At 38.5% G+C, this 24,241-nt stretch overlaps 1 protein-coding gene across 10 annotated transcripts in view; it reads left to right on the top strand.

Annotated features, from left to right (window-relative positions):
• Window positions 1-24,241, top strand: part of Myo10A (unconventional myosin 10A) — a 744,055-nt gene that overhangs the window by 590,970 nt on the left and 128,844 nt on the right. For all 10 annotated transcript variants that reach the window (XM_081732073.1, XM_081732074.1, XM_081732068.1 and 7 more), the window contains one exon: window positions 6,824-6,921. In XM_081732073.1, coding sequence (XP_081588199.1) covers window positions 6,824-6,921 — 98 coding nt within the window. The remainder of the gene's footprint in view (window positions 1-6,823; window positions 6,922-24,241) is intronic.

Raw genomic sequence — 24,241 nt, 5'->3', positions numbered from 1 at the left:
TCAAAAGGAAAGGATAACTGACTAATTATTTCTACAAAACATGAGATCAATAGAGTACTGTAATTAGCTGTGTATATATATACGATTAAAAAACACAATTTGTAATTTCTCTTTTCTTCTCGCTTCGTTATTTTGTTATTAGAAAACGGAGGGGAAGAAGAAGGAAAGGTCAAAATTTGTCCTCGATAGTTAATGGCTAATGAGAATTCTGAAATTTACGGAAGTCCTAGTCTTGTGAGCATTCATATTCAGGCATAAAGCATTCATATTCAGGCATAAAGCTTCGATATTGTTTTTTGTGGTGAAATTATCTTTTTAAAACAGTTCTTGTTTCTGTTTATCGTATCAAGATTGTGCTTGTCAGATTTTTAGTTAGATAATATGAGTGTGTCCAGAAGGAAAAAAGGGACAGTCGTATTTTCGGAAATTCTTGTATTTATGGCAGTGAAGCGTTTGAATCATTTAGTACAAGTTAGTGTGTATGGCAAAGGTAAGACAAACTGCATTTCTCGTATTGACTTGAGTGTGAGTAAAGACCTACGGTTGATTATGTCTATTCATCGTCTGCGATTTGTTAGTACTTTTTGGCATCTTTTTTCTTAAATAAATGCACGATACACTGAGGGGGGGGGGGAAGCTTACTTTTAATCTACGTAGAAAATCCAGAGAGGCGAAATTTAACAGGATTCTGTATCGTGCACAAGATTTTCTGTACCAGACGACATACAAGTCGGTTCCTTAGCCAGCACCAGTCTCTACAGCTACAAATAGACGAAAATCATGTGTCCACCTTCGGCACGTACAGGATACACAAAAAAGGTTATATACTCAGGGATAAAAGTGAATCTGAAAAGGTAAGGGGACGCATGACGCGTTGTCCCCTGTACCTATATTTCTCCATTATATATATATATATATATATATATTAGAAAGTGGAGGGATTCTATAGATATTTTTCGCGTTCCCCCTCACTTTTACCGCTGTATGTACTTCAATAAACATTATCTTGTTGTGTATGGATACTACACAGAACCGTTCTTGTTACGATCTAGATTTTCCTCCTGGCTGGAAATAACATACAGGGTAAGAATTGAGTATATAGCAGCATTTAGATAATCTGTACGGAACATAGTACAAAGAAAGGGAGTGCGTATTGGCTATCTGGGCTGACCTGGCTCCAACATAGTACAGAAAGCCTACATCATGATACAGATCGCAGTTCTGCCGTAACCGGAGCAGCGCCAGAAAACTGTCCGTAGCAAGAATCTAATTATTTTGCAGTTCTCCTTCCGTGGCAGGAGCACCGCCAGGAAAGCCGCCTGTAGCCGGAATCTACGAATTTGGCAGTTCTCGTGCCGTGGCAGAAGCAGCGTCAGGAAAATCGTCTGTAGCCGAAATCTACAGATTTGGCAGTTCTCCTTCCGTGGCAGGAGCAGTGCTAGGAAAGCCGCCTGTAGCCGGAATCTACGAATTTGGCAGTTCTCCTGCCGTGGCAGAAGCAGTGTTAAGAAAGTCGTATGTAGCTGAAATCTACGGATTTGGCAGTTCTCCTTCCGTGTCAGGAGCAGTGCCAGGAAAGCCGTCTGTAGCCGGAATCTACGAATTTGGCAGTTCTCCTGTCGTGGCAGAAGCAATGTTAAGAAAGTCGTATGTAGCCGAAATCTACGGATTTGGCAGTTCTCCTTCCGTGGCAGGAGCGGTGCCAGGAAAGCAGTCTGTAGCCGGAATCTACGAATTTTGCAGTTCTTCTGCCGTGGCAGAAGCAGCGTCAGGAAAATCGTCTGTAGCCGAAATCTACCGATTTTGCAGTTCTCCTTCCGTGGCAGGAGCGGTGCCAGGAAAGCCGTCTGTAGCCGGAATCTACGAATTTGGCAGTTCTCCTGTCGTGGCAGAAGCAATGTTAAGAAAGTCGTATGTAGCCGAAATCTACGGATTTGGCAGTTCTCCTTCCGTGGCAGGAGCGGTGCCAGGAAAGCCGTCTGTAGCCGGAATCTACGAATTTGGCAGTTCTCCTGTCGTGGCAGAAGCAATGTTAAGAAAGTCGTATGTAGCCGAAATCTACGGATTTGGCAGTTCTCCTTCCGTGTCAGGAGCAGTGCCAGGAAAGCCGTCTGTAGCCGGAACCTACGAATTTGGCAGTTCTCCTGTCGTGGCAGAAGCAATGTTAAGAAAGTCGTATGTAGCCGAAATCTACGGATTTGGCAGTTCTCCTTCCGTGTCAGGAGCAGTGCCAGGAAAGCCGTCTGTAGCCGGAATCTACGAATTTGGCAGTTCTCCTGTCGTGGCAGAAGCAATGTTAAGAAAGTCGTATGTAGCCGAAATCTACGGATTTGGCAGTTCTCCTTCCGTGGCAGGAGCGGTGCCAGGAAAGCCGTCTGTAGCCGGAATCTACGAATTTTGCAGTTCTTCTGCCGTGGCAGAAGCAGCGTCAGGAAAATCGTCTGTAGCCGAAATCTATCGATTTGGCAGTTTTCCTTCCGTGGCAGGAGCAGTGTCAGAAAAGCCGCCTGTAGCCGGAATCTACGAATTTGGCAGTTCTCCTGCCGTGGCAGAAGCAGTGTTAAGAAAGTCGTATGTAGCCGAAATCTACGGATTTGGCAGTTCTCCTTCCGTGTCAGGAGCAGTGCCAGGAAAGCCGTCTGTAGCCGGAATCTACGAATTTGGCAGTTCTCCTGTCGTGGCAGAAGCAATGTTAAGAAAGTCGTATGTAGCCGAAATCTACGGATTTGGCAGTTCTCCTTCCGTGGCAGGAGCGGTGCCAGGAAAGCCGTCTGTAGCCGGAATCTACGAATTTTGCAGTTCTTCTGCCATGGCAGAAGCAGCGTCAGGAAAATCGTCTGTAGCCGAAATCTATCGATTTGGCAGTTTTCCTTCCGTGGCAGGAGCAGTGTCAGAAAAGCCGCCTGTAGCCGGAATCTACGAATTTGGCAGTTCTCCTGCCGTGGCAGAAGCAGTGTTAAGAAAGTCGTATGTAGCCGAAATCTACGGATTTGGCAGTTCTCCTTCCGTGTCAGGAGCAGTGCCAGGAAAGCCGTCTGTAGCCGGAATCTACGAATTTTGCAGTTCTTCTGCCGTGGCAGAAGCAGCGTCAGGAAAATCGTCTGTAGCCGAAATCTATCGATTTGGCAGTTTTCCTTCCGTGGCAGGAGCAGTGTCAGAAAAGCCGCCTGTAGCCGGAATCTACGAATTTGGCAGTTCTCCTGCCGTGGCAGAAGCAGTGTTAAGAAAGTCGTATGTAGCCGAAATCTACGGATTTGGCAGTTCTCCTTCCGTGTCAGGAGCAGTGCCAGGAAAGCCGTCCGTATTCTGAATCTACGAACTTGGTAGTTCTCCTGCCGTGGCAGAAGCAGCGTCAGGAAAGTCGTTTGTAGCCGTAATCTGCGGATTTCCCTTTTAAATGCATTCGATTTTTCTCTCCGTGCATATACTTTACGGTTTTGTTATTAGAATATTTGTGAAATGGAATGAAATTAATAGTTTTGCGTGTCACAATTATGTTCTCAAGATTAAGGAAGGCAAATCCTAATAATAAACAGCAAACATTTCAGTCACACTAATCATAGTAATAAATAGTCACGCTAATCGTAGTAATGAATAGTCACGCTAGTCGTAGTAATAAATAGTCGCGCTAGTCGTAGTAATAAATACTCACGCTAATCGCAGTAATAGATAGTCACGCTAATCGTAGTAATAAATAGCCACGCTAATTGTAGTAATAAAGAGTCACGCTAATCGTAGTAATAAATAGCCACGCTAATCGTAGTAATAAAGAGTCACGCTAATCGCAGTAATAAATAATCATGCTAATCGTAGTACTAAATAGTTACGCTAATTGTAGAAATAAAGTCACTATTCGTAATACTAAGTAGTCACGCTAATCATAGTAATAAAATAAGCATAATAAGTGTAGCAATAAATAGTCACATTAATGGTAGCAATAAATAGTTACACTAATCGTAGTAATATCTAGTCACAATATTCGTACTAATAAATAGTCACGGTAATAGAAGTCGATTCCTACGCAATCGCTTATCTGTATAACCAGGTCTTGAATGATTACATAAATATAGGATGGAGTTTGATGGAGTTTGATGGAATTAGTGGGAAACAAATAATAATAATAAGTTTTTTTAATGTAAACAATTAGAGCATTTAATGAAGCACAAGTGGGGTCCCAGGTTCGATACTAGCATTCGCCAAGTGGGTTTCGTGAGACACACATTATGTGCGTGGGCTTTCTCGGGGTTGTTCCATTACCCCCGCTTCGTTAATTCAATCATTTCAGTCATTACCATCATTATTTCTCTTAGCCTCCGAACATAATCATAGGACGTTAAACATTTTGGAAAAGGAATTAAGTGTGATGTCTATCTGTCTATTGTATACAACGAGGCGAAAATCTGAGCGGAAAAGCTAATGAAATAAATGAGAAGAGAATGATTATCAAGTATTTGGTGGAATGAGAATGTAAGAGAGCACGGGACAACTTCGACAAAACACACAGACGTGTTGTTATCCACCACGTGTGCATGGCGTAGGATTGAACCTGGAACTCTTCAAATTGTACCATTGAGCTACTGCTGAAGGAGAGAAACGTGAAATATTAGGCTGCATGACGCATTCGTGTGAGATCTTTTGGAACCGCGATGGCTCAGTGGTAGAACGTTCATCTCTGGTACGTGAGATCCCTGATTCGATCCCAGCTCGGGGCAAGTGGAGTTTGTGGTGGACAAACACCGTGTGCGGGGATTTTCTCAAGTTTCTCCACCATTCATTCCCCCATTGCATTTCTCATCATCACTGTCTTCTTTAGACTAGCCAGCATAACTGTGGGGCGCAAAACTAAAAGGTTTCATTTCATTTTAATTTTGCTTGTAAGATCTTTGTTATTTTTTCAATAACGTAAGCTATAGTTTGCTGGTTTCCTGCCCCGTAACTACTGACACGTTCGTAGAAGTTTGGTAATGCGTATTACAAGAACTATTTTACAGAGCACGTCTTGCGGTTCATTTTGTGGTTAGAAAGCTTAACATGTGGGCTATCGATTATTTTTTGTTGTGAATTTTTAAAAATATTGTTAAGTGTGTGAATTTGTATTTTTTTCTTCTTAAAAGTGGTGAACTGGTTCTCACGTGATTAAGTCATGTTTTCGGTTTGATGCAATATGTAATGACTAAAAGCGCAGTTGAATATGTAATTGTTTAGTAAACGAAACGAAACGAAATTTTTGAGTTTTACGTCCCATGGTTATGTCGGCTAGGCTAAAGGAGACGATGATGATGAGCAATGAATGAAATGGTGGAATGAAGAAAGTGGGAGGAAACAGGAGAACCCCGAGAAAACCCACGCACACGGTGTTTGTCCACCACAAAGTTCACTTGGCGGGAGCAGTGTTTGAACCCGGGATCCCACGCACCAGAGGTAAACGCTCTACCACTGAGCCACCGCGGCCCCGTAATTGTTTAGTGCATAATACTAAAGCCAGAGGGAGAAAAGTGTGAAACCAATTTTCGTTACTTCCAGTGTTGTAGAGTTCAAGAAAATACACACAAAAATGAATAACACTTTTCTGTTGTTTTCAGTTTTGTTTCTTTGTATGATAATTTAACATCCTTTATAATTTCGAGGCTATATTATAATCAATCTTCATTTAAAGTAGAATTTGAATTACACCCATCCATCGGAGATTTCATTCGTTGGTGGAAGCTCGTGGGACTCGGATTTCACGTTAAACCTTTGCCCTTCAAGTGTGGATATATCCGCATAAAAGAAGGCACTGGATATCAATGGCGGATATATGATTTACCAAAAAATCATTGTTTCACTGATCACTGACACTAACAATTGAATACTGACACTAACAATTATAATAGTAATCTCTTCACCATAATGCCTTTTAAGATTTGTTGTTTATGTCAAATATATATTTAAGGAGAAAGCAGGGGATAGCAGTGACGAATATGTCCGCACGCGAATGACCAAAATTTCATTCTTTCGCTGATCTTTCAAGAGAATTGAACATCGAAACTGTAACAAATATAACCATAACCTCTTCTTCGTAGTGCCTTTTAACATTTATTGTTTGTGTCGTTAAAAAATACCAAAAAACCGTTAAGTTACAGCAATGTAAGTAAAGCAACATGTGAAGAGACTGTCAGTAGTGGTCGAAGTGAGACGGTATGCGGTGGTATGCCATACCGCCTCTGGTTTTTCTGTAATGAGGACATACCGTCTCTGTTTATTCAGTGATCAAGACAATATCTAAATAGCCGGTATGCTAAGTCAAAATCATAATAAAACATACCGCCTCTGCTCTTTTTTTTTTTCCCACTTCGAACACTGACTGTCAGTCATGAAAGGATTTGGTATCCTTTCCTTTAGCAAGAGTTGGTTTTGTTGGCAAAAGCTTAAGCTATAGGTCGATGCTGGAAATGGACCTTAAATTCGCAGCACTCTCAATGTACCACGTATTCTGTCCAACTGTCAGAAGGTAGATTTCCTTAATCGCACAGTAAACTATTGAGGACATCGAAAATTTTACAGGAGGTCGTATATGAATATCTCCAGTTTCCACTCATCGCATCCAGTCGTAAAATAGATCTTCAAGCAAGTTGTAGCTTTTCTGTCAACTGTTCAAGGTCCATTGTCCTCATGGGTACTCCTGAAGCTGCGGTAAAGGGTAAAAGTTCAGGCACTCGTATTAACAGTCTCGATTTTAAACGATGTCTTTCTGATCGTTTATCCTTAACTTTGCAAATATTGTATTGAGTGTATATATGTAAAATGATTATATTAATGGTATATTATGTTTCTTTTGTTGCAGGATGGCTGTATGGCTCAGTGGATGGTCGAAGCGGTATGTTCCCTTGCGAATATGTTGAGATGTTAGGTCGCAATGAAGTCCCTCAGACCCTCTCAACGGTAAGTACTGTATTTGTTTATTTTTGTGTTGGGAATTCGAAGCTAGCGTGCCCAGATTGTTAGCGGAAGACTTGGGTTTGATTCGCGTTTTAAGAAGAAAATGTTCCGAGAATCCGTGACCGTTTCCTTAGTTTTTATATGGAATAAGCTAAGGTTTGTAGATTTTATTTATCAATGAATTCATAGAGGCTTTTTATCTAAAATCTACATTACTAAGATGATATGTAAAAAAAAAAAAAAAAAGAAAAGAAAAAGAAAAAAAATTTTTGTCTGAGGACACATTTGTAAATCGAAGATCTGTTCCTGGCAAACGGGGATGTCTGGCAACCTTTGCATAAGCAAATGTAGATGCATTTGTTTAATCGCAAAACGCTGTTTCTGTTCTATGCACGAACTTCGATAGTGAAAAGAAAATTACCCACACAGAGAGACGTCCACGGGACGTTCCATTTTGTCTGTGGACACCCTGTGAAAATCCTTATGTCCCGAAAACGAGATTTCCTGCAGGGTAACTGTGGGAAATTTCTAAGCCCTTTGCGAGATAATTACAGGACAACTTTCGCACATTCAAATATTATCTCGTAACACGTATATCCTATTAAAATCCAAGGGAAATCCCATGGATATTTCCATTATCCTTAAAGTTTCTATTGTGACAGGAACATCCCATTGGAATCCAAAGAATATACCGTGGATATTTCCATTATCCTTAAAGTTTCTATTGTGACAGGAACATCCCATTGAAATCCAAAGGAAATCCTGTGGATATTTCCATTATCCTTAAAGTTTCTACTATAACAGGCACATCTCATTGAAATCCAAGGGAAATCCTGTGGATATTTCAATTATTCTTAAAGTTTTTACTCTGAGCCTAGCATCAGAAACAACAAAAGAAACAAAATGACATACACATTCATATTTACTTACTATTGTGACCGTGGAAAGTCACATGTAGGTACGTGGAATAAAGCAATTAAAAAGAAAGTCTCTTTAGAAAAGAAAAACATATGCGCAGTAAAAAGTATATATAGTTTTTTTAGGCAGAACAAATCGTTGTTTTATTTTGTTAGCTGGAAAGAAACATAAGTTAAGTGTAAAGATGCTAATTTCATACAAGTAATTACATTTGTTCATTAGTAAAAGTAATTTGTTGTTGATTAATAGCGTAGGTCTGTATTCCAATCTCTTAAATGCATTTCTGGTATTGATAATAAAAGCCACTGTTTAACATTTCAAGATATTGCTACGCTTTCTTTAGACTGTTAATAGCTTAATTTAACGCGCTGTACATGCAACTAAGAATGCAATAATCACGTATCTCGTTCTCTTTAACTCGGTGTTTAACCTATTTAAAACATCATAAAATGAATTTGAGGTTTCTCTACAGGACCTAAATTCTACCATGTACATAAGTTTTAATCGATTATAGGTTCCTTTTTTTTAACCACGTGGAGTTAATTGTTTCTGTGGTGGAGGATAATTAAGGACATAGATATTTTTTTGTCTTCTTTTCTGTTCAATTTAGCTATGTTTTTCGTTACCCGTAGATTTTTTCCATCCATTTTCCTTTGTAAGAGAAGGGCAGTTGATCTCATCCGGATTATACCTTCCACCAGGGTCGGATCCAGAATTTTCTGACCCGGGGTGCACCAATAACTACCAGTACATTTGAATTCAATTTGATTTTTTTTAAATGACTTTAGACCTTGTCAATGTTCAGTGTCTGGTCTCGGGAATCGAACCCACGACTTTGAGAATGCAAAGCCGATGCTCTACCTAGTAAACCACGGCTGCTTTGTATCAGTATAATTTTCAGTATATAATTAGTTTGTTGCTTTAGATCAGCAATTTCTTTTAATCATGGACACTTCGAATATGATAGATACTTGTATCGTACAGAACCTTTATGCAAATGTTGCTGTTTTCACTTGTGGCTCCTCATTTTAGATAGGGTATATTTACGACGACGGGGGATGCGCATGCACTGGTGCACCTCCCCTGAATCCGACTGCTTTTTACTACCTTACACTGAATCAAAAGCTGATGTAATTTAGACCAGCGGATATCCTTTCTGCATTATGTAGAGATATAATGCTGAGTAAAACTATTGAATGATCCAAAGCAAGTACACTTAAATTCATTACTTGTGTGTTAAGTCAAGAGGGGATGAAATATTCACAGTTTATTTTCTGCGTAATAGTGTATTATCTCTGTTGAACTGTCCAGAATATACTTTTATCCGTTATCTTATGCTGAATAATAGAATTTACGCGTAAATTTCGTTTTTCCAATATTTATAATGCTAAATAAAATATGTTTAATTTACACGGAGTGCATTTCATCCTTTACGTTATGTTGAATCAGTAACTGTTTAGCTTATACGGAGTACATTTTCATCCATTATCTTATTCTGAATCAAAAGTTATTTAAACTTGCAGGAAGTGCATTTGTATCCATTACCATACTCCGAATCAAGAGTTATTAAATTGTATGGAGTGCATTTTCATCAAATACCTTATTCTAAATCAGGAGGTATTGAAACTTATAGGGAGTGCATTTGCATCCATTACCATACTCTGAATCAAGAGTTATTAAATTGTATGGAGTGCATTTTCATCAAATACCTTATTCTAAATCAGGAGGTATTGAAACTTATAGGGAGTGCATTTGCATCCATTACCATACTCTGAATCAAGAGTTATTAAATTGTATGGAGTGCATTTTCATCAAATACCTTATTCTAAATCAGGAGGTATTGAAACTTATAGGGAGTGCATTTGCATCCATTACCATACTCTGAATCAAGAGTTATTAAATTGTATGGAGTGCATTTTCATCAAATACCTTATTCTAAATCAGGAGGTATTGAAACTTATAGGGAGTGCATTTGCATCCATTACCATACTCTAAATCAAGAGTTATTAAATTGTATGGAGTGCATTTTCATCAAATACCTTATTCTAAATCAGGAGGTATTGAAACTTATAGGGAGTGCATTTGCATCCATTACCATACTCTAAATCAAGAGTTATTAAATTGTATGGAGTGCATTTTCATGAAATACCTTATTCTAAATCAGGAGGTATTGAAACTTATAGGGAGTGCATTTGCATCCATTACCATACTCTGAATCAAGAGTTATTAAATTGTATGGAGTGCATTTTCATCAAATACCTTATTCTAAATCAGGAGGTATTGAAACTTATAGGGAGTGCATTTGCATCCATTACCATACTCTGAATCAAGAGTTATTAAATTGTATGGAGTGCATTTTCATCAAATACCTTATTCTAAATCAGGAGGTATTGAAACATAGGGAGTGCATTTACATCCATTACCATACTCTGAATCAAGAGTTATTAAATTCTACGGAGTGCATTTTCGTCGTTATCTTATGCTGAACCAAGAGCTCATAAAGTAACTTTCATTCGTTACTCTATGCTGAATCAACAGCTGATGGAATTACCCACAGATTTTTTCCCCTTCGCTACAATAGCTTATGCTGTGCACTGACAGTAATTACTTATATTCATACTCTCATTCCTTCACGAAAAATGTTTTACATCGTATTTTACCTATAAATTTTCTATTTGGTAGAAACGTCTGCTCCAGTGAAACCGAATATACTCACATTCGTTATCCTTTGATAAATCAGTTGCTTGTCCGTAGGCTAATTTAATCTTGTAGTATACTGTTCTTGTGCAAAATCAAAGGTGATTATTTTCCGTTTACATATTTGCGGTAGCCGTCAAGGTCTTTTTTTTTTTTTTTTTGACAGTTGCTGTGTTGTTTTTATTTTTGTTATAAAAGTCTTTTAACTCGATGACAAGATAATAGTCTGGCATTTACTGTATGGCTTAGGTGAAAGTATTAGTTACCCCGATTACGTCATTGGATTATATTATAAATGTTGGTGGATTGGTCATCGCAAACGTTCCTCAATGGAATTAGATGAATGTGTCATAGGTTGCAAGCGAAGGAGAAACGGGAACGTGTTTGTTCTTTCTCTCTGTTATAGCAAGCGACCTTGGCCACATGAGAGAAGCCATAGTCATCCGGCTGTGTTGTGGATGGGTGGGTTTTGTTGAAGCAATATGATTCCATCCATTCTTCTGTGTTTGTTTGTCTTCCCCCAAGGTAAACAAGCTTCTCCGCTGCTTTGTGTGTCATCCGCCAATTATGCAATGAAAGGATGAGAGGAATTATCCCATATCACTGTATAGGAAATGAGAGGGAATCTTTATGCCGAGGTGTTTCGGCAACTAGAAACTAATTAAGGACAAACTTAAAAAAAATAAAATAAAAAAATGTTTGTAACGCCCGCCCCATTTCTGGTTTGTTGTATATCATTCAAATATGACTGTATATGTATAGCGATATGCAAAAGTTAACTTTCTTCGGTACAGCTCAGGCTTATTTTTGGTTCTTCAACTCACGAATCCACAGATGTTAATTCGAATTCCGTGTTATATCAGATCCAGCATTATAGATTATTATGTTCCGTGGAGCAGCAGGAGTTAGTATGGGTAAAGAGATTTAACATGGACCATGAAGATATTTCGTTATATAGGATGATTAAAGTCAGTGGCGGCGTAAAGGGGGACCAGCAGTGCCCCTGCCTCAGACCCTTTCCAATACCTGACACAACTGATCAGTTGCTCATTATTAATCGATGGAGCACCTCAATGGTGGTTGGTGATGCAATAATTGTGGTTGTATCAGAACTTATGCGCTTGGCTGTACTTTCTAAAAGGAAGACTCCAACCATAGGCATGGATAGACTACAGTGAGAGAGCGAGTTGTTCGAATTGCATAGCGAGTCTCCGAACAATTGTGTAGTGGAAATGGAAAAGGCTGAAAGTGCCAAAAAATAAAAAATCGATTTTTTGCATGGAATGTCTTGTAAACGACATCGCCAATAACCTAGAGAAGGTCCAAAGTGCCAGAAAAAATCCTACTAGTTTCTAGAGCACTCGCAAGGAGCAGCACCTTAAAGGATAAAGTACAGTTTTAGGAAGTTTTTATTGAATACTGGAAATTTTACTTTGTGGCACTTTCAGCCTTTTCCATTTCCATTACACAATTCCTTTTTGCTGTTCCATCCGCAGTTCCACACATCCATTCACTAATTTATTGATTGGATCTTGGGTGTCAGTCTCACTTGTGCTATTCTGTGGTAATATGAGCCCCATATAGACATACATTTAATGGATAAGTTGTATGTAGAGTCATTAAAATATAATATTTACTGCCTCATTTGCTACTTGATGTTAAAGTGCATGTATATACACCACCGTCAATAATTCGGACAATACGAGAATTTTTGGTTTTATTTGCAACAAAGTGAATGGGATGAAAATCTCAGATGACCACACATAGGAGGCTTTTCAAGTTGATTCGCTTGCGCCATATTCAAGTTTTTCTTACCTTCTATTGTTTCAGTTTGTCCCATACTTTAATGTACTACTGTAGTGTTTTTGTTTGTTTGTTTGTTTTTTAATCACCTAATATATTTCGAATGCTTCATGGACGCTAAGTATTTTTGCCTAAACTTTTGGAAATTTCCACTGCTGTATATTCGATACAGACACACTTCTATTCGGCTTATTTTCATATTCGTTTCCCATTAATGTGACTCATGTTTCAAGTTAAATAGGAATTATATTAAATTAGGAATTATATTCCTGGGCATTACTGGCACCTAGGGCCTAAGCTTGTCACGCATGAACGATGAAGTCCCTCGACGATCACACTGCCCGAAGAAAGGGATGGGGAAGGAAAGAAGTGGCCTAGGATCCTTATGTCATGTACCATCTCGGTATTTATCTGGTATGAATAAGAGAACACAGGAAAACGTCACTCAGGATGGCTAGTCTGAAAGGGCTGTTACACTGATTTAGATTAAATGAGTTGGCATGAAAGACCCGGGTTCTCTTCCCGGCAGGAGCTCATGTGGTTCGAATCTCACATTAATCTATAGGTCCACGTCTCATATAGCCTCGCTGCTAAACTCAACTCAAATCAAATCAATAACATGAGAACATGTGACTTTTTTTTTTCAAATGAGAAACCTAAATGATAAATTTGGATTTCTTTGTTCCGCTGCTAACTACATCCAATAGCAATCAGATGAAAGTGAAGAAACGCTGAAAAAATGTGGTTGTTATTTGGGAATATTTAATCCCAATTACCTCGACGGTGTGGAATTATGTCAGGATTATAAAGACGTTATTATAATAATTGAGACTTTGATTTTATTTTATTTAATTTGGTTGTGAGTTTAACGTCCCTTTCAGCAGCGAGGCTATATGAAACGGAATTGAGAAGTTTGTAGCAACCAACGCAGGAAAGGTTTTATTCTGAATGCAAAAACAGTAGTAATAAAGTAGTTGTAGTAATATTAAATTTTGAAGTTTTACGTTCTACGGTTATGCCGGCTAGGCTAAAGGAGACGGTTATGATTAGAAATGAATGAAATGGTGAATGATGGAAGTGGAAGGAAATGGGAGAAGCCCGACAAAACCCACTTACACGGTTTTTGTCCACCACGAAGTTTACTTGGCGCTTTCTGGGTTCGAACCAAGGACACCATACATCGGAGGTGAACTCTCTACCACTGAGCCACCGCGGCCCCATAGTTGCAGAAGTCATCTCATGTAACAAAATATACTAAATAGTCATTTATGCAGATCATAATTACTGCGCGCACTTGCCCCCTCCCCCCACATTTTATTTTTAACTGATTGCAACAAAAATAAGAAATTTATTTTACTCAAAAACTTGATTAAAACTCAAGATTACTCGTTTCTTCACTTTCACTGAATAAAATTCTCCGTATGTCATTGCAGTGGGATATCATTCATGTGAAAAAGTCAAAGTTGCCGCAAAACAGTTGATTGACTCGGGCAAACATCTGTCACATGTTCTAAATTTCAAGTAAACTGGAAAAGATGTCTATATTGCCATGCAATTTAATGCAAGAACACATACCAAATAAGCTTCTCCTGACATCTTCAGGTATATTTTCAAAATTAAACTACCTACATACTCTTCTGTGGTTTGATCCCAATTCATTCCAGCAAATAACTTAATTTCACCGGAAGTGGCATTTACGTTCACCCAAGCATAATTTACATATTTATGCTCGATGTGGAATTCTCACTTCAATGGCCCCGCAATTTCCAACCAAGCCTCGCAAATCGACAGGACAATCCTACATAGAGTGCAAAATGATACAATTTTTACGTTAAAAAAAAATTAAAATCATTAATACACTTATATTACGTATCCAAGTTTAGACAGTTGTTAACTGTGTGTACTGAAGAAAAACGTAGGTAACATCCGTCCTTGAGGCAAAGTAAATTTTTCTGCAACTCTTATTCCATTTTTCCCCTCTCTGTCTTTCTGACAGTGTTCTTCCATCAAGATTTATCAAGAGTGTGTATTTAGTGTTGTTTGGACAGCCACAAGAAAACGTTCCATCAGCTAAAAGTTCCGGTATGTTAATACGAAAGTGCTCTTACCTTTAAAACAAGTACAGACGGCGCGGCGTTCTTGTACGAAACATCAACCATTAGCAGAGAGAAATCAACCAACGGTGCCATTTGGAAACATATACTGTGCGAATGTTGTAATTTGATATTTGGACTAATACAACATTAAAACGTTAAGAAAAGGTTCTGGTATTGTGCATTCACAAATAGAAAGTTTGCTTTTTAAAAAGTGTGTAATATGACCGAAAGCTAAAATTATAATATGTTACGTTCATGTAAATAGCGTTTTCAAAAAAAAAAAAAAAAAAAATAGTTACTCATATAGCTTGTATGTCGTATAACAATACGCTAAGATCTCAAAGAGTCCAGGACGTTTTGGGATTCCGAACGCTGCACATCCTATGGAAATCCAGAAGTCCGCATATGTTCCGGAAACCTGACTTCCTGTGGGACATTTCTAAGCTCTTTGGCGGGATAACTGCAGGACGACTTTCGGACATTCAATATACCGTGCGGTATGCATTCCATTGTAATGCAAGGGAAACTCTGTAAATATTTCCATTATTCTTCAAGTTTATACTGCGACAGGCACATCTCATTGAAACTCAGGGAAATCCCATGGATGTATCCATTATACTGTATCATGCCCAGCCGTTGAAATCAAAGTAAATCCACTATCTCTAAAATTTGTGACAACCACACACCATTAAATTCCAAGAGAAATCCTATGGATATATCCATTATCCTTAAATTTTCTACTGTGACAGGCATGTCCCATTGAAACCCATGAATATATCAATTATCCTTAAAGTTTATACTGTGTTAGGCACATCCCGTTGAAATCAAAGGAAATTCCGTGGATATTTCACTATTCTTATAGTTTCTACTATAACAGGCACATCTCACTGAAATTCAAGGGAAATTCCATGGATATATCCATTAGCCTTAAAATTTTTATTTTGACAGGCACATCCCAGTGAAATCCAAGGGAAATTCCATGGATATTTTTATTATCTTTTAACGTTTCTACTGGGACAAGTACATTCCATTGAAATTCAAGAGAAATCCTATGGATATATCCATTATCCTTAAATTTTCTACTGTGACAAGCACGTCCCATTGAAACCCATGGATATATCAATTATCCTTAAAGTTTATACTGTGTTAGGCACATCCCGTTGATATCAAAGGAAATTCCGTGGATATTTCACTATCCTTATAGTTTCTACTATGACAGGCACATCTCACTGAAATTCAAGGGAAATTCCATGGATATATCCATTAGCCTTAAAATTTTTATTTTGACAGGCACATCCCAGTGAAATCCAAGGGAAATTCCATGGATATTTTTATTATCTTTTAACGTTTCTACTGGGACAAGTACATTCCATTGAAATTCAAGAGAAATCCTATGGATATATCCATTATCCTTAAATTTTCTACTGTGACAAGCACGTCCCATTGAAACCCATGGATATATCAATTATCCTTAAAGTTTATACTGTGTTAGACAGATCCCATTGAAATCAAAGGAAATCTCGTGGATATTTCCACTACCCGTAAAGTTTCTGTTCTGCAATTAAATCCAAAGGAAATCCCATATATATATCCATTATCCTTATAGTTTCTACTGTAACAAGTACCTCCCATTGAAATCCAAGGAGAATCCTATGGATATTTCCGTTACCCTTAAAGTTCCACTGTGGCAGGTACATTCTATTGAAATCCGAGGAATATCCTTAAGGATATTTCCAGATTCTTAAAAGTTCCACTGGGAGCCTGAATGTCGGCAGAAATGAGTTGAGTTGAGTTGAGTTGATTTTAGTTTAGCGTCCCTTTAAGCAGCGAGGCTATATGGGACGTGGACCTACTGATTAACGTGGAATCCGAACCACATGAGCTCCCGCCGGGAATCGAACCCGGGTCTCCCACGCCAAAGGCGCGTACGCTAACCGCTTAGCCACGAAGGAGCTCTCGGTAGAAATGAAACTTGTAAGTTGTCCAAAGGAGTCCCATGGACATGTGCTATGTAAGCAGTGTTGTATAAGGATTACTGTAACAAGTACCTCGCATTGAAATCCAAGGAAACTCCTATGGATATTTCCATTACCCTTAAAGTTCCACTGTGACAGGTACATTCTATGGATATCCACGGAATATCCTTAAGGGTATTTCCAGATTCTTAAAAGTTCCACTGGGAGCCTGAATGTCGGCAGAAGTGAAACTTGTAGGCTTTCCAAAGGAGTCCCGTAGACATGTGCTATGTAAAGCGGTGTTGTGTAAGGACTTCAAGCAAAATCGCAAATATAACATGAATTACACATTAAAAAAGGAATGAGGTTACTAAGATTTACCATTGGACTTTGTTGAAAGGAGGAAGTGTGCGTTCTGATTTTCTTTTTTTCTTAAGTCGTGGATGTCTTGTGTACTGAGCGGAGATGAGCTTCCAGGTAGCTGGAGAAAAGACGGAAGTGGCTGGAGTAAAGGATTCTCCTTTGATGAGAGTTTTCTATCCATTTTTTTTTCTTTCTTTTCCAATTTTCTCCTGATTCATCTGAGCTTCATGGTTCACTAATCAACCAACCTCATTAACAACATAAATTGTTGCTATACTGATTTAAACTCCACTGAATACCGGTCACTCGCCATTTTAAGCAAATACAGTTTGCGATGTCTAGTGTTAGTAGTTCAATAAAAATAAATATTTATTGATTAATAAGTTTTGTTTGTGTTTGTGTTGTAGACGATTATCATTGAGCGAGCGTTTGTCCGTGTATTGTCGAGTCTTGGTAAACAGATTTCAATTATAGGGTCAGTCGTTGTAGATCGTTATACGATGACCATTACTTTAACGCCACCATTATTGAATGCTGAAGAACTTCCTAGCGTAACAATCCATAAAGGGCTACTACGCATGGTCAAGTGGGTGATACGTGCTCTGGGAAACGGCTCCCAATTCGCAAGATTTTTGGGTTTAAATCGGAGTTTAATAGCTCTTTAATTACGTAGCTTCTGAATGTCGTATCTGATGTTGGGTCAACGTAGAAAGGTATGTTCCGTCGCTGGGAGTTAAGGTTTGCCTATGAGACGAAATAATATGAGAAATATGGCTCTCTTCTCGTTTTTTTTTTTTTTTTCCTGGTAGAAACTTCTTCTCATTTCGATCCTGGAAGAATTCTTTCTTGTCTCGATTCTTGAAAAGTTTGGGCCACGGTGGCTTAATCGAGCGTTCACAGCTCTAGTGCGTGGGATCTCTGGTACAATCCCAACTCGCGCCAAATGAAATTTGTGGTGGACAAACACTGTGTGTGTAAGTTTTCTCGGAGGTTCTCCCGTTTCCTTCCACTTTCTTCATTGCACTATTTCATGCGTTTCTCATCAATACCCTTAGCCTTGTTGCATAATCGTATGACGTTAAACAAATATTTCTTTTCATTTTTTCTTGAAAAGCTGATCTCGTTTTGTAAATCTCTATTTAAAAAATTATGCCTTGATTAAAAAAAATATATTGTATACAAAATAAAAGAAATTCTGTCCATAGCATATACTATATAATAAATAAATAATAACATTAGAGTTTCGGCAATAGGGATGCGCTCCAGTCGAGCCGAGACAGAATTTTCCTGACAAAATTCGAGTCGAGACACAGCTCTTCCAATAGAAAAATATATACTTTTCGAGTCGAGACATCACTTTTAGACCACATTTTCGAGACGAGACAGTCTCAAATCTTGTCTCGTGCGCATCCCTATTCGGCAAAGTTTCTTTGCCGAAAATGTAACGCTATTCTGTATTTATTTATTTATTTATATATTAGATAGTATATGCTTTTATCAGAATTTGTCTTTTTATTTAGAATGCAAGAAGTTCCAAAGCTGAATTGAATGGGATTTAAAATTTCATTGAAAAGTTAGCAGAATTCTTCCGCTTCACGAGAGGCCCACAAAGGATGTGATATAACAGTATTTAAACTATATTTATTATTCGAATATATTATGTAATAGCTTGCGTATCTTTAAACCTATAAATGCTGTTCATTACGTTCGTACAATCATTTGATCAGTTTATTGTTTTTATAGTATGAGTCATGTAAACACCAAAACAGTGCTTGAGATCTAAGTCTTGGAAGAACTAGTATTGCTCACGAGACATGAAATTTATTGTCTCGTCTCGAATTTTTGTATAAATAAATCTCGTTGTGTTTTCGAGACGAGTCGAGGCAGAATTTTCGGCACGAGGCGAGCTCGTGCAATAGACACATATCGTGTTCGACACAAGATTCACTTTTCACACAACCTTTTTTTTTTTTCTTTTTTTTTTTTTTTTTTCGAAAGAGGTAGCCTCAACTCTAGTAACGTATGCAGCCGTAGTGGGAATGAATCTGAAATTTTCGCGCAACAAAGGGAGGGATTGTAACGAGTGAATTATACTGGAGGAATGATGTTTAGTGGGTAGGATACGTGAAACTCCGAAGGAAAAAAAGAAAACAGAGAAGACGCATGTGTCCTATAACATCCGTATGTTCAATCTTGCGTATTAAAGCTTAAATTCTGCGAAAGGAAACCACAGTACTTCGTAAGTTGGTCAATACCCGTTAAGAAAATATGCCCTTTGGGTTAAACGAGACGGATAGTAAACAATTAAGAATGCATTGGTGGAATGAGAACGTGGGAGAAAACGAGAGAACCTACGACATGATGTCCATTGCAAATTCACGTGTTCTTGAATCGACCAATGCCCCTTTGCACCAGAGGTAAGCACTTTACCACTGACCCACCGTGCACTCCAAATCTTTGTTGAAGAATTCACAAAATATGATTTCTTGTTTTGTAATCCTGTCTGTTCTCTTCATGTTCCCGGAAATCCTGTCTCTTGAAATAATAGTGTCAGTATAGGCAATAAAAATGTTTTCCTGACCTATTGCAATATCTTTATGCTTGAGATAGTTAAGTGTAAGAAAAAAGTTAACGCCGAAAACCATTGAGTGCGTCCAAAGAATTACGTGGTGCAAAGAATTGGAATCCACACAACACAAACACAACTATCTGGTTAATTCTGTTATTGCGTGAAATTCACGATATTTCCTCAAGCATATCCGATAGCAAGCATTCATGCAAGCATTCACGATATTCCAAAAGTACTAACTTCTTTTAAAAGAATAATTTCTTCATTTATTATTATTATTTTATTATATGTAATAAAAGCGTCATATGTGCGTATTCAGGGATGCCCTATGCAGTAGTGCCCCCCCCCCTTATGTTCATGACGCACTCCCCCCCAATTGTCTACCCGTAGGTGTTCTTCAATGAAAAATCTTCTTTTCGATTAATTTTTTACACTCCCTCAAACATATTTATACAGATTTTTACCCCCCCCCAAATATTTCGATGACGCACTTTGCGTCATAACCCCCCTTGTGGGCACCCCTGCCCTATGTGATTAAGTTTGGAGCTCGGAAAGGAAGGAGGCATGAGCCCCTATAACCTTCATAGATTCCCCTCTATCTCTCTCTTCATGAATTTGCCCATGAGGGAAATAATTTGTCGCATTATTTGTCCACTTTCGTACAGGCTGGTAGCCAGCCCAGAAATGTAGGAGGGGCCCGGCTGAAGTTAGGGGGGCCCGAACCAAAAATATTATTGTTTATCGCCATATTATAGTTCATTTGCAAGCCTACCGTGAAAATTTTAGATGGGGTGGCCCCCCTAGACCCCCCTGGATACGGGCCTGCTTTCGTATATATACACACACTATGAAAACAATCTAGTTTCGCCCACAACATAACACAAGACGGGACCATTTTCGTTACAAGATAAAAGATCTTTCAATAGAAACAAGTACACTTTCACGACACTTTTTCGAAAGAAAATATCACGTAACCTTATATGTTATCTTCCTTATCCAGATAGGAGTAAGGATAAAACATTGCCCTATATCTTATCTCCATTATCTAGATAAGAGTAAGGATACCACGTAGCCCTGTATGTCACATTCGTTACCCAGATAGGACTAAGGGTACTATGTAGCCCCACTATATCTTACTGTCATTACCCAGATCGGAGTAAGGATACCACGTAGCTCTACATGTTATGTCCATTATCCAGATAGGAGTAAGGATACCACGTAGCCCTGTATGTCACATTCGTTACCCAGATAGGACTAAGGATACTATGTTGCCCCACTATATCTTACTGTCATTACCCAGATAGGAATAAGGATGCCACGTAGCCCTACATGTTATGTCCATTATTCACATAGGAGTAAGAATACCACGTAGCCCTGTATGTCACATTCGTTACCCAGATAGGACTAAGGATACTATGTTGCCCCACTATATCTTACTGTCATTACCCAGATAGGAATAAGGATGCCACGTAGCCCTACATGTTATGTCCATTATCCACATAGGAGTAAGAATACCACGTAGCCCTGTATGTCACATTCGTTACCCAGATAGGACTAAGGGTACTATGTTGCCCCACTATATCTTACTGTCATTACCCAGATAGGAATAAGGATGCCACGTAGCCCTACATGTTATGTCCATTATCCACATAGGAGTAAGAATACCACGTAGCCCTGTATGTCACATTTGTTACCCAGATAGGACTAAGGATACTATGTTGCCCCACTATATCTTACTGTCATTACCCAGATAGGAATAAGGATACCACGTAGCTCTACATGTTATGTCCATTATCCAGATAGGAGTAAGGATACCACGTAGCCCTGTATGTCACATTCGTTACCCAGATAGGACTAAGGGTACTATGTTGCCCCACTATATCTTACTGTCATTACCCAGATCGGAGTAAGGATACCACGTAGCTCTACATGTTATGTCCATTATCCAGATAGGAGTAAGGATACCACATAGCCCTGTATGTCACATTCGTTACCCAGATAGGACTAAGGGTACTATGTAGCCCCACTATATCTTACTGTCATTACCCAGATCGGAGTAAGGATACCACGTAGCTCTACATGTTATGTCCATTATCCAGATAGGAGTAAGGATACCACGTAGCCCTGTATGTCACATTCGTTACCCAGATAGGACTAAGGATACTATGTTGCCCCACTATATCTTACTGTCATTACCTAGATAGGAATAAGGATGCCACGTAGCCCTACATGTTATGTCCATTATCCAGATAGGAGTAAGGATACCACGTAGCCCTACATGTTATGTCCATTATCCAGATAGGAGTAAGGATACCACGTAGCCCTACATGTTATGTTCATTATCCAGATAGGAGTAAGGATACCACGTAGCCCTGTATGTCACATTCGTTACCCAGATAGGACTAAGGATACTATGTTGCCCCACTATATCTTACTGTCATTACCTAGATAGGAATAAGGATGCCACGTAGCCCTACATGTTATGTCCATTATCCAGATAGGAGTAAGGATACCACGTAGCCCTACATGTTATGTCCATTATCCACATAGGAGTAAGAATACCACGTAGCCCTGTATGTCACATTCGTTACCCAGACAGGACTAAGGGTACTATGTTGCCCCACTATGTCTTACTGTCATTACCCAGATAGGAATAAGGATACCACGTAGCTCTACATGTTATGCCCATTATCCAGATAGGAGTAAGGATACCACGTAGCCCTGTATGTCACATTCGTTACCCAGATAGGACTTTAGGGTACTATGTAGCCCCACTATATCTTACTGTCATTACCCAGATCGGAGTAAGGATACCACGTAGCTCTACATGTTATGTCCATTATCCAGGTAGGAGTAAGGATACCACGTAGCCCTGTATGTCACATTTGTTACCCAGATAGGACTTTAGGGTACTATGTAGCCCCACTATATCTTACTGTCATTACCCAGATCGGAGTAAGGATACCACGTAGCTCTACATGTTATGTCCATTATCCAGATCGGAGTAAGGATACCACGTGGCCCTGTATGTCACATTCGTTACCCAGATAGGACTTTAGGGTACTATGTAGCCCCACTATATCTTACTGTCATTACCCAGATCGGAGTAAGGATACCACGTAGCTCTACATGTTATGTCCATTATCCAGGTAGGAGTAAGGATACCACGTAGCCCTGTATGTCACATTTGTTACCCAGATAGGACTAAGGATACTATGTTGCCCCACTATATCTTACTGTCATTACCCAGATCGGAGTAAGGATACCACGTAGCCCTGTATGTCACATTCGTTACCCAAATAGGACTAAGGATACTATGTTGCCCCACTATATCTTACTGTCATTACCCAGACCGAAGTAAGGATACCACGTAACCCTGTATGTCACATTCGTTACCCAAATAGGACTAAGGATACTATGTTGCCCCACTACATCTTACTGTCATTACCCAGATAGGAGTAAGGATACCACGTAGCCCTATATCTTATCTTCATTACGCAGGTATTCACTTGAATATCGGATCAAGCAATAATAATAATAATTTCAATGAAGTCTCTGTGTTAATGACCATGCTGCTCGAAGGCTAGGTAGCACTTTTAAAATGTAATGTTGGTGCTGTACTGGAATCTTAAATCTTTGGCAGTGCTTATTATGCTTACAGTATATGTATACGTATGTGCAAGAATAAAGTGTTTGTTTGTAATGCATTCACATCAGAGAGCCCTATATAGTGTGTTAATTGTATCTTCTTGTTAAGGCCTACATTTGAATACGGTCAATATGCTCGCATGTTGACCTCTAAAACGAAAAGAAACAAAAAAGAAAACCGGCGTACATAAATGCCAAGCAGGGACTCTGTAAGTGTTCTCTAGAACCTATTACATAATCCTCTTTAAAGCAGTGAATGAGTTTCAATAAAGATCTTCTTAGTGATAGGGTGAAGTATCAAGCGTTATGTAGTGGTTACGCTTATGATGTACTTACTCTTAAAATATAAAAGTCCAACTTCCGTGATAATGTCATGTCTTCTGTGTGTCAAATAAATGGATGGGTTTTAGGTTGTTTTTTTTTTTTTTTTTTTTTTACTCTTTTCTTAAAGATTTAACATAAATTCAGCAGTCATTTGCAGCGATATGTCATTCATAATTGAAAACAAATATGCCTATAGAGATGAAAACAGTTTAGCCGTTTTTTCTTTTAATCGGTAAAGATATTTAAATTCTAGTAATATGATGACCTAAATTCTTAGATAATCGCGTAAGACATAGTTTTCTCAACCTATGGCACGTGAGCTACTGCTTGGGAGTACACACGAGTTCTGTAAAGTTGTGTGAAAATATTCCCTTTGGTTGAGATTAGCAATGTGAAGTGTGTTGAATCGAAGACCCAGCCTAAGAACTTTGACAAATCCAAAAACCTACATTATTGTGAGACTTTTTAAAATGAACTTTAGTCTCTCTCTCTCTTTTATATATATATATATATATATATATATATATATATATATATATATATATATATATATATATATATATATATATATATATATATATATAATGCACGATTTCTATCAAAATATGATAATCTCGAGACACTGATCGGTCTACCAACTTTGAAAACGATTGGTTAAAGCATCTTCATTGAATAGATGGTGGAAATATCGTGTCCGTGTTTTTTTTGTTGTTTTTTTTGGTATAGTCCCGTTTCCTCCCACATTTCATTCCACCAATTTTTCCATCAGATTCAATTGCCTTAATCTTCCGTCTCCCTTAGACTAAAGGGCATATCCTGGGATGTTAAATTAAAAGATTTTACGTATTTTTTTTCGTTAAATAGATTCAAAGAATAGTTAATTTTTTAATATATAAATGCATTTTTACGTTATTTAATTACAAAATAAGTCAGTAGTTGTGAAAATTTTC

Source organism: Thermobia domestica, chromosome 11 (assembly GCF_964235325.1).
Source record: "Thermobia domestica chromosome 11, izTheDome1.hap1.1, whole genome shotgun sequence".
Taxonomy (NCBI): domain Eukaryota; kingdom Metazoa; phylum Arthropoda; class Insecta; order Zygentoma; family Lepismatidae; genus Thermobia; species Thermobia domestica.
The sequence above is the reverse complement of the archived record's forward strand: the minus strand, read 5'-3'. Positions and strand labels throughout refer to the sequence as shown.